The 12,223-nt window shown below is 37.9% G+C and overlaps 1 protein-coding gene across 2 annotated transcripts in view; it reads left to right on the top strand.

The window, feature by feature from the left end:
• LOC122086121 (LEAF RUST 10 DISEASE-RESISTANCE LOCUS RECEPTOR-LIKE PROTEIN KINASE-like 1.1) overlaps window positions 1-12,223 on the top strand; it is a 37,374-nt gene that overhangs the window by 1,312 nt on the left and 23,839 nt on the right. Inside the window, exon 1 of one of the 2 annotated variants that reach the window (XM_042654858.1) lies at window positions 8,617-8,669. The exons of the other annotated variant lie outside the window; for it this stretch is intronic. Coding sequence (XP_042510792.1) covers window positions 8,651-8,669 — 19 coding nt within the window. The 5' untranslated portion in view covers window positions 8,617-8,650. Of the gene's footprint in view, window positions 1-8,616; window positions 8,670-12,223 lie in introns of those variants that run through there. 2 annotated transcript variants of the gene reach the window in all.

The following is a 12,223-nucleotide window of genomic DNA, read 5'->3' as shown; positions in this document are numbered from 1 at the left end:
GAAAAAATTACATGAATCTTCACACTTGAAAAATTCTCTTCCAATATTTTTACCCGACTTGGTTGTATATTTCCCACAACTCTTCCCACAAATTTCACAAGTTGCTATCATGAGTGGGGGCATAGAAGAAGTCATCTGTAACAGAAATTTATTTATCAAAAAAGTTAATATAGCATCCAAATATATGACATTCATAATAATATATCAACTTGTACCACATATATAAATGTACCATAAAACAAGTACTACGTGGGTTGAAACATCAATTTAGGTTTTTAGTTTTGGCAAAATAGTTATCGGTTTTAGTTTTCAACTAGTTCTGGCATCCTTTGCTGTCTAGCCATTGCATTTGTAATTCTTATCCTAGTGGCATTCATCTCTTTTGCCCGATTTCGTTGACTTGATTGTATTGTAGAATGATCAACGAAATCTTCATGTGGCGGATTCAAGTCATCTTCTGCAACTTTTAAATCATCGCTCATCTCCATGAATTCTGCGTCAGCAATATGCTCTTCTCGAATATAGTTGTGTAGTCCGCAACATGCCAGTACGATTGATGCCTGAGTTTCCACTGGGAACTGATGCATTAGCCTTAAAATTTTAAATTTGTTCTTCAATACCCCAAATGTGCGTTCAATGACATTCCGAAGTGATGAATGCCTATAATTGAACAACTCTTTCGCTGTTCTTGGGGATCTTCTACGCCCTTTATAGTCCGATAGATGGTATCTCTCACCTCGAAATGGTGTCAAAAATCCAGATTGGCTAGCATACCCAGAGTCGACAACATAATACTTTCCTACAGACAAAAATTAATATATATTATTACGTATACACTCAAATGAAAAATTTAATATATTAGTATAAAGTTAATACCTGGAGGTGGATGAGGAAAACGCAATCGAGGATCACTTCTTGCCTGTTCAAGTACTCGATAATATTTTGCACTACCTTCCCATCCCGCATACACATATGTGAATCGCATATCAAATGAACATGCACACATCACATTTTGAGTTGTGATCCCCTTCCGATTCCTATATCGAATTTGATCCTCTCTTGGAACTACCGCATGGATGTGTGTACCATCTATGGCGCCAATACAATGCTGACATATTTTGACAATTAAATGGCCAGTACATATAAAAATATAAACATTCATATATTTAATTATAGACATGTATCATATTAACATATTTACCTTGAAAAAAGGGTAGTATTTCGGGTTCTGTGCAATCTCTATCGGTATCATATTGACGTCTGGCGGTCTGATTTTCTCCTTAGCCAGGCGTTGCATTGCAATCAAGACAACATTGAATGTCCGACTAACTGTTTCTCCTGAGTGGTTGAAATGATTTTGGGTGTCCCTATTACTTGAACCCTTTCCAACAATCCATAGGAACATTCCAAGCTGTTCATCCACTCGGATGTTGGTCGTATCTTTCAACCACCCCCTATGTCTAACATAGTCACATAGGTTAAGGAAGACATGACGTTCCATCCTAAACTCTTCATAGCATCTATTGCCATGCCCATTCAATACCTCATGCATCATGACAGCACCTGAAAATACACTATCCCGACATGGTTCTCGAATATATACAGCCTCACTCAGTAATTCCATGCCCATTTAGTGTGAATGAACACTAAACCATACTACAGATCACCAATATTACCTAGGTGGCATGAAAATCCAGTCTAGTATGAAGTATACAATTGCTAAGCAATAAATGATGACTGAACTGTAACCTTAAACAAGTTATTTGCCAAGGGACAGGATAATGATTAAAGAATGTTTGGACCTTGGCCATTGGCTTGAAACCTAATTATCCCTTATGTTTACATCTGTTAAGTCATTCAGGGATGCTCAGAAAAGAATGTTTATCTTTCAAGGTGAAACCCTTCCCCTAAGTACCACTCTAGTTCCTTTGTTTCTTTTCTCTTCCTAATTTTTCCTTTTAACTCAATATTCACCAGACAAACCAACTTCCCAAAATTGGGATAGGACTGCTACAAGGAAGTACTAAAGTCTAATATAAAATATAGTTATGATTACACAATTGCACATCACCCAAAGGGTCTTGATTCATCCCTTAGGCATATCCAGTTAGTATCTCTAAAACTTGACTGCCTATAAGTGAGAAAAATGCTTGATTGTAGGATTGAATCCAGTCCTCCTTTCCAAGATCATGTGGAAGCATGACTTCCACTGGATAATGACCCTTCATCTTCAATCTCATGAAAAAAAAGCAACTCAGGATCCAATTCCAAACTCCTCAATAACCAGATGTGATTTTAAGTTAACAACAAAAGACATCACATAACAGTATAAAATCGATATATTGATTTCTATCAGGTCATTCCAACATTGTTTCCTCTGAGTCATGCTTTTGTCTAAAGGAAATACCATGTTATCACTCCTAGATAAATGGAGGTTACTCTGTTTTAAAATAGACTCCGTACATCAGGTTCTAATTTCAGCATACGAACAAAGTAGAAAGGAGTACCAATGTCCCTTTGTTTGAACAAGTGAAAATAATATCCTAGTAAAACAATAACTAGAAACAAGCCAAAATGGAGGAGAATTCTATAACATAGATAAACATTCTCAGAAAAAGGAAACTGTTTACAATGCACTCTTTTTCTTCCAGTCATTCATATCACCCAGCCACCTCTCTCCTTTTCCCTTGGGGATGGAGAGAGGAGGATGATTCAAGTTTTTACTCTGTTACAACAACCAAGCCACTGAAACAGTTCGGTAACTCCAGATAAGGCTAGGATGATGAGTGTTAATAGAAGAGGATGAAAGAGGAATGTGATTGACGTGAGGAACATCAATAGAAGTCTGTTGATGGCCAACAAGTCTATACCACAAAAAAGGAAAACCATTGGAAGATGTAGAAAACAAAAGAGGATATGTTATTAAAAATGCCAAATTACATCTGAACAAAGACAAAAGTCTCATAGCAACATTGAAAAGATAACTCCCAAAGCCAACAAAGCAACTCCATGGTTGTCCCTAGCTCTTTCTTAAGAGCTAAAAACAATGTTTCACTAAGAATCCTTTCCTGTTACTGCTTCGGAGAAAATTTCTTGATATTGAACCGTTCAAACTATTGTTTAATCAATGGAATTCAAAACATTTAGAGATTAACAAGGGGTTATAAATGGCGATGTAACTAGAGAAAATAAAATTAAAGAACTAGATTCACATGAAACCATAATGGAGAAATCGATTGAGAGAGAGAGAGAGAGAGAACGCACCTGCGAAAATAGGGTCAGAAGAGATTCTTGTTATGCTTACTCAGGAGACGATACTTCTTTAAACCCTGGAACCAGAATGGAGAAATCAATTGACAGAGAGAGAATGCCCCTGATAAAACCTAGGTCTTACTGTAGCCGAACCTCCACGCCTGGGGGTATTGAACCTTAGATGAACATTCGCCAGTAACGATCGCTGGATGCGACCGAAATCAAACGTGATCGACGACGGAGAAGTTCAAGGAGGCAGCCGTAGGGTTCCAATTCCAAGAAGAGAAGAAGAAGGAGAACGGACAATAAGAAATCGCCGTCCTCTAGTAGCAGGCAGTACGATTGATTTTTCGGAAACGAAAGTTCAGAGAGAAGAAGGGAGAAGAAGAGGAGTTAACCTCCAGCCGTTCACAAGATCCCTATCGGAGTTCAGAGAGAAGAAGAGAGAAGATGAGCAGTTACCTCCAGCCGTTCAGAATATTGATATCGGAGTTCAGAGAGAAGAACAGAGAAGAAGAGGAGTTACCTCCAACCTAGCTGCCACTGCTATCGGAGTTCAGAGAGAATGAAGGGAGAAGAAGAGGAGTTCCAGCCGCTCGAGCAGTCGGGAACGATGGTTTCGAAATAGGGATTTTGAAACGAAACTAAAGTCACAGAACTCCTTTTTGGAGTTCCGACTTTTCCGTCATTTTTCGTTTTTTTCTCAATTTTCGTTTCAAAAAAACCGAAACACAGCATAATCCCACCAAACGGTTTTTTGCGTTTTTTGACTCCAATAGAACAAAAAAACGCTAGAAACGTTTTTTTAGAACGATACCAAACGGGCCCTTAGTGTAGGATAGTTATACCAATTGCTGGGGTCCTTAAAAAAAATATAGCATCCAGTACAGAAGAGGGAAGAAGGTCTAGGTGCCAAAAAAATAAGATTCGTGGGGGACGTGCTAGGATGGTAACTTGTTTTGGGGCTCAATTCAAGTCTACGTGGGAGTTTTGCGACTGGGACTCTAAGAGGATGTTATTTTAAATACTTTCCGAGTTAGTCATCAGTTCACATACAAACTTTCAATCCACTGTTGCTACACCTTTCCTCTCCCCTTTTTCCGCTACCTTTTGCAACTGACCAATGACTGGTGACTGACTTATTCACATAAGAATTGGCACTAATCATTTGACTGCCTTACACCGATTCCCTCCAATGAATGATCGACTTTTGACCCATTTTAATCGCCTTATCCTTCTTCTTCTTTCTCCTCCAAATCAGCCATAGAGCGAGAGACAAGAGGCAAGAAAGAGAGTGAGAGAAACTTTTCTTCATTGTCGCCCCCTTTTTCATCCGATTTTGTGGATTATCTTCTCACCAGCTCTTCTATAGTAGATGAAATTCCAGTTTTCACAATGAGTATTTCTCTGTTTTTACCTACTTTGTCTTTTCTCCTCTCCTTTTTTTTTCTTTGGGTTCTTGCTTAGCAATATTTTTTTGCTTTCTCTATCTACGGCTTCGTCAGTCACTCTGAGAGTTCAAAGTAGAAATGAGAGGCATACTCTGGCTACGTTCATGCATGAATTTCAAGCGAAGAATCACCGAGAAGGTGTCTTTGTGTCGAATCACCGCTCTGTACCGCCTTCATACCAAGAGAAAAGAGGCAACTTACATGGAAATTACCAGAAAGCGTATCCACCTTCGGCGGCACCGACAGATTTTCAATATCAGCTACATAATTACCGGAAACTGTCTTTTGCCAGTTTGATTTTGATCCTTGTCTTGCTCTTAGATGAGAAAATCTGCTAAGGAACCAAAATTTTTGAAGATTTCTTTTATTTTTGTCAAAACCCGTCTCGATTTTTACTTCTTTTCTTTGTTTTACAATGGTTTTTGGGGATCTGCCACCTCGATTGGAGAGCGAAGCGAGATGATGACATACCGGAGAAGTAGAAGAAGAAAGAAGAAGTAAAACACCGATATGGGGATTGACAGCAGCGGCGAGGACGATTTCAGTTCCTGTAAAGAAGATGAAGAAGGGAGGGAGTGGGAGCCAGAGACGTAGATGAATGCCGGTTTCAGGTGCGATGACGACGACTTTGGAGCAAACACTGATGACGATGACAAAGACTGAGATAGATGCGGAGAAACAGAAGAAGAGAGACTGTAGAATGCCAATGATGGGCAGGTTAGGTTAGACAATGAGTATTAACGGATGAGATTGCTTATGTTTCAATCTAATGGTCTACATTCGCTAGCATCCTAACACCTTTGTAACCCAATAGCATTCATTCCTTTTTCCTTATTGTTATTATTATTATTATTATTATTATTATGTGTGTTATGTAACTTGTAAGTAATTAATAAAAGTTGGTAAAGAAGTTAGAGATAAAGTATGAAAGTAGAAGTAGTGGAACATAGATGAAGTATATGGTGTGTTAGTTTCAATGTAAAGGGAATACGTGAGCATAGTAATTAATTTTTTATCCTATTTAATAGAAATTAATATGTAATAAAAGGGGATAAATAAATCAAATTTCCTTGAACCATTCCCGGTACGACGGAATACAACACCTCGAACTCTTCACTTTATATAACAACTGATCATCATCGAGTAACGCCATTGAAAAAACAGAACTACAATTGATCTCGTGAACTGAATATTCAGAAGGGATGAGGGAGTGGTTGCAATAGCGGAAGAGGAAGAGATCCGCATGGTTTGGACCATCGCGGAAGGGTGTGCGGTCCAGGTTAAGGTTCTGAACCTGAGATGAACACCCACCTTCTGTTCTAACTTTGGGTAGTAGATATTACGGATGACATAGTCACTAGAAGTAGATAAATTAAGGATGGGCTGCTGGTTCTTGCAGATCACCTGAAAGCCCGGAAATCCACAGTAGGATTCTTGTTGACCATATATCCAAAACGGGTAACTAATAACTAATGTTGGGTCCTTCACCGCAATTGACCTTCTTACCACAAGCTTCAAACAGCTAGTCGTCTGCGCATAGAGCTGTTTGCAGTACTGACAGTAGTAATAGGAAAACCAAGGAGATCAAGGGAAGGATGCTTCTGTACAACGACCATTTTGAGGATGATGATGATGATGGCTTGCACCAAATGACCTGGATCATCTGTTCATCCATTTTAATTTAGAGAGAGAGAGAGAGAGAGTATCAAGTATCAAATAGCAGAAGAGATGGCGAAAATAACAAAAGAGGACTAAGGTCTGATATATCAAAAAAAAAAAAAAGGGAAAGTCAAGAACCGTTCAAAGGCTATTGAATGTAATTTCCCATCTCAGATTGGATCCAAAAGTAAGACACCATCCTTCTCACTACCCACGTCACTTGAGAATGGATTCCTTGCTCGCATGATCATATGGTCATACACCTATGAATCTAATATTTTTTTTTTCATATATATCCTTTTTTGTTTTTGTAATGGTAAAAATGAGACACTTGTTGAATTTTCACTTATACGATAAGGTGATCATATGTGTAGTGGATCCAACCTCACATCCTTCTCCTTTTTTGCTCCTAAACCTGCCTCACTCACAGTGTTCCTGTTTTTTTAAGGATGAGAAAAAATACCCCTACTCCCCCTGAAAATAGGAATTATGTGTGGCTGTGGGGGCAGGGATCACTAGACGGAGGGAGTTCCTCCTTCCCTAATTTTGTTACTCCACAATGATTTGCTATAGATAGGGTTTTAAAATGTAGAGATGGTATTGATCAATACCAATTCTGATCCAGATTGGATTGAAATCAAGTAAATCTGATTTGAAAAAGCCACAAAATCAGTCAATCTTAGGAATTTTCCAATGAATCCTCTGTTTTTTCACAAGAATCGGTTTTATCGGATAGTCAAAACTTAGGATCGGTGATTGTCAATTATAATATGAATCAAACAATTCACCGATCCTATTTCTAATTATTGAAACTCTAGCGGAGGAGAAACGTCACCATATAGCACATACAAATTTATTTTTTTTTTAATTTTTTTTATGGAATAACAAGAACCGGGAAAAAAGAAGAAGGTGGAGGTAGAGGTGGGAGGTAGGGAAACGGATTTGAGGTATAGTGGTGAGCTGGGGGCTATTACGACAAACAGTGTTTTTACAGGTCCTATGGGTGATAGTGGTCATGTCAAGATTTGAACCCACAACCAACAGACTCGAACGACGATGGATTAAGAATATTTTCATCACTAGGCTACCAACCCCATTGGTAAAGATGTGATAGTAATTGCCAAACATTTCAATTACATAGTGAAGGGAATAATTACATCATTACCAATTATTGTATTTATTTATTTATTTTTATCAACTACTCGGTCTGGTCCAAATGGGAGACACAATTTCTTCCATCTGTGAGGTTTCCTGGAAGTCCCAAAAGTCATTCATTTCATATCGTACGTGCTGCTCTTTTCAGCAAAAAATAAAAAAAAGTTATGTGCTGCTTACTTGGTCCAAAGGCCTCGGACGCATACACAATCACTTAAATAGATTAGGCAAGTGAGATCATTCTTCCCTCATATCTCTTTCTCTGTAAACATTCTCTATGTAATTTGAGCTCTAGACTCTATTCTCTTTAAGTTTTTTAAGTATGCTCTTCTTCTTTTTCCCATATGATCACCACCTATTCTTCCTATTGACCATCATCTTCTTCCCCTTATCGTCCTTATCTGAATTATATGACTCTAGATATTCAAACTGCACACCCTCGGTGTTCAAATGTGGAGATATCCCACAATTGATCAAATACCCTTTCAATGGAAATGGAAGACAAGGTTACTGTGGGTACCCAGGATTCGATCTCGATTGCGTGGGCAACAACCAGAAAGCCACGATTTCGATCGAATCCGAGGACTACGATGTTCTGGATATCTATACTGATAGCCGAACCATGAAGATCGTCCGGAACGGTTTATCTCAAGATACAATTTGTACTTCTGGGGGAGGCGGAATCCTTGTAAACATCACCTTCAATTACACCATCTTCAAATATGCTCCTGGTTACATCAATTTGACTCTGTTCTTTGGATGCTCTTCCGAATCCTCCACCATGATTCATGGATATCCCATCCAGATCTAGCGGGTGATGTTACTTGCAGCCCCATTACTGGGGGTGGGTTCGTTCCATTTACAATTGGATTCGATGAAGTCCAAGCAGAAAAGCTTGCCAAGAAAGGGGGCTGCAACAGAATTGTGATCGTTCCTGTTCTTGAATCGAATGTACCAGAGATTTTAGACAATTCTTCAGCTCTTGCAACAATTCTTATGGATGGTTTTGAGTTGGAGTGGATGCCATCGTTGATGGAGACTGTTGGATGTGCATGAAATCGGGTGGGACATGTGGTTATAACACCAGTTTGGATCATCCTACTTGCTTTTGCAAAGATCAAGCTTACGATGGAATGTGTCCCAAAGCCAAAGGTACATCCTCCATACCATTCCTATATATCTTCTCATTCGGTTTCCTTTCTCATATGAGTATCTCGGCTCCTCTCGTCTTTCTATTGCGACGTTCACCTATCATGTACGTGAACGTCCCTAGTCCGTGGATATGGTATCTATTTTCTCTCCCCTCATTTAATAGATGTCATATCCATGGATCAGGAACGTTAATGTACATTCAAGTAGGGGAAGATTCACCACTTTCCGTTCACCTAGATGCACATGTGAGGATTCACACTTGACACAAGAAGGGTGATGCCCCCACCCCCTCTGAAATGCAATAAACCCACATTTGTCGAAACCCATGTGCAACCCCTCATTGGTCCACATAGACAATATAGGTTTGAATTAGACTTTGTTTGGTATGTATGCTTGAAATGCAGTCAATAATAGAGTCCAAGAAATCATACCCTACACAGCCCTAATTTTTCATTTATGATTTTCAACATCTAGACCTACTATTTATCTAACATATATTTGTCATCCAAACTTCTCAATCTCAACATTTTGTGAGTCTTCAGCACCCCATCTCCTTAAAATCTCAACTCTAAATTGTGATTAAAGTGAATGAACTATACAATTATACTTTGAAAGCGTTAGGAACTATTAGAGCCCGTTTGGTATTGTTCATAAAAAACGTTTCTGTCGTTTTTTCGTTTTAATATAACGATAAAACGGAATCTTCTGTTTGGTGTGTGTATGTATCGTTTCTGTTTTTTTGAAACTGAAAGTGAGTAAAAAACGAAAAATCCTCTATTTGACGAAACACCCAAGAGGCTATTCTGTCGGGGGTGTTTCGTTTCAAGTTAATAGATATTGAAATGTTCATTCCCGATAATTCCAGAGTCCGCGATAGAGAGAGGATAGAAGAGAGAACCCAGCTCGCCCCCTTCTGAAATCTCCAGTGCAGGTAACTTCGCATCTTCTCCTTCTTCTCCTTCTCCTTCTTCATCTCTTCTAACATGTTTCTTCTTCTATTCTAACCTCTTCTCCTTCTTCTTCATCTATTGTAATCACAGAGCAGGTATTGGGAACAAATTTAGGGGTTTTTTGGACCACCTATGACTGACTCTAGATTCCAAAGATATAGATCGATAAGTTTCAATGTTTTGAGAAGAGAATATATTTTGGAACAATCGTTCCCGATAATTCCAGAGTCCACGCATAGAGAGAGGAGAGGAGAGAGGAGAGAAGAGAGAAGAGGAGCTCACCCCCTTGTGAAATCTCCAGTGCAAGTAACTTTGCCTCTTCGCCTTCTTCTCCTTCTTCTTCTTCATCTCTTCTAACCTCTTTCTTCTTCTATTCTAACCTCTTCTCCTTCTTCTTCATCTATTGTAATCACAGAGCAGGTATTGGGACCAATTTTAGGGTTTTTTTGGACCACCTATGACTGACTCTAGATTCCAAAGATAGAGATCGATAAGCTTCAACGTTTTGAGGAGAGATTTGTTTGTAACCCTCAAATATTCCCCTAAAAGGTCTTCATCATCATATAGCTCATAGAGAGAGGTAACATCTTCTTCTTCTCTTCTGAACCTCTTCCCTTTCTTCTTCTTCTCTAATCGCAGAGCAGTTAATTCATCCTCAGTGCCTTGTGAAACCCTAAAAGGAAGATTCAGAGAGAGAGAGAGAGAGAGAGAGAGAGAGAGAGAGAGACTTTTTGGCACATAGAGCACGGTTCATTGATTTTTTTTTTTTTTGGCACACAGGGCAGAGACACTGGTTATCCTTTTGTGCTAGTGGTTAACATGGTTTTTATTTATTTATTTATTTAAGGATGCTGAAGTATTATAACAGATTATACTTGGTTTTAGTAATTGACTTTATTTCTCTTTCTTCTTAAGTTCTAGAATGTAAATGGTTTTTGGGATTTTAATGTCCAATGAAAGCTGCTTTCTTGGGGGAAGCAAGGTCACTTCCGGGCTCATTTTACCTTTTTCTTCTAGCTGTTGCTGTTATTTCTTATTGTTTCTGATGTGTACAACTGCTGTTATATGCTATGTTTACAATTTTAATTCTTAACCTTATTTTTGGAGATATCAGCATTTGTGGCATTGCAAAGATATTTCAGTTCTTGTCAGTTTTCTGTTTCATTGGCAACCTTTGTTTTTGTATAGCTTCTGATAGGTTGATTTTGGTTATTTAACACATTACATACAATTACACATCTTGTATTAGTTTCCCAATCAGATTCTTTTCTTCTTTCAATAACTTGTTAATTTCAGTTCCTTTTTCCATCTCTTATACTTGCTGAATTAGGAATGGGGAAAATTCCTAAATTTTATGTATCATATACATTGTATGTGAAGATTTCTTCTTCTTCTTCTTCTTCTTCTTTTCCAATATATGGTTCTTCTTTTGCCTAATTATCTCTCCTAGATTCCATGTCTAATGAGTGTGAAAGTTGATAGCATTACTAAACATGAGTCTTCAGGTATGAATTACTATTTTGTTTCTTCAAAATGGATGAATTAAACTTGTGGAAAATATGAAAATTAAAAATGATTTTTTTTTTTTTTGGGAATATGTAAAATGGGATTCTAACAGAGGAGGGAAATAAAGAAAAATGAGGAGAATAATGAGGATGAGGATGAGGTAAGTGGCTCTAGTGGCAGTCATCCAAACTCCATTATTGGCATTGCGTAGGAGAGTAATGCTGAATGCGATTGAATAGTAATCTATAAAGGTGAGAATTGTAAAGCAATTGAAGCAAGTGATCTATAAAGGTTGAGAATTGAGAAGGAATGTAAGTAATCAATGAAGCAAAGGGTGAGCATAGGAGGTTCGAGAGGAGTAAAATTGAGTATTCTCCCATTCCCAAAGCTGAAAAGATTACTTCAATGTGACATACCAACGCTCAACAAATGTGTGCAACAATCATATTTTGAAAGATCTCTAGCCTCCATATCTGATCTCTTGCTCTGTTCTTTACTTGCATAATTTGTCTTTTACTTTTCTGTATTGTGTAGTTCTTTTCTTTTTCCCTTTTAATTCTTTGTTTTAGTCTTGTACTTTTTTCTGTTGGCTTATTTTGTTTTTGAATTCTCCATCTTTGTTGGGTTGGAGAGACATCTCATTATCCACCGCTTCTTTTTTTTTTTTTTTTGTTACCTCTATGTATCTTTTATCACTTACTAAAGAACTGCACCAAGCTTCATTCTTTTTCCCATCTCAGCCTTAATTAGTGGATCTGTCTTTTATTTATTTATTGAATGATGATGTCTTTTCAGTGGTGGGGGAGGGAACTTTTGCCTTTAATTCATAGAATTAGTAATTCTAATGTAAAATAGAACTACCGATACTATTTTGATCATATGACCAACTTGTATTGAATGTAACCTCAGTTTTCCCGTGTATAATCCAAATGGATAGAAATTTTGTTGATAGATAGAGAGTATGATATCTACCCGTAAGACAAATATGATTGTAATGTAGATCACAACGTGGTAATGAAGTAATTCTACCCTTTTTTATTTGGTAGAAAGGAATACTTCTACTACCACATACTCTTTAAACGAGCAATGGAGAAGTAC

The sequence above is a fragment of the Macadamia integrifolia genome, chromosome 1 (genome assembly GCF_013358625.1).
Source record: "Macadamia integrifolia cultivar HAES 741 chromosome 1, SCU_Mint_v3, whole genome shotgun sequence".
Classification (NCBI taxonomy): domain Eukaryota; kingdom Viridiplantae; phylum Streptophyta; class Magnoliopsida; order Proteales; family Proteaceae; genus Macadamia; species Macadamia integrifolia.
Note: the sequence above shows the minus strand (reverse complement) of the source record. Positions and strands in the feature narration are given on the sequence as shown.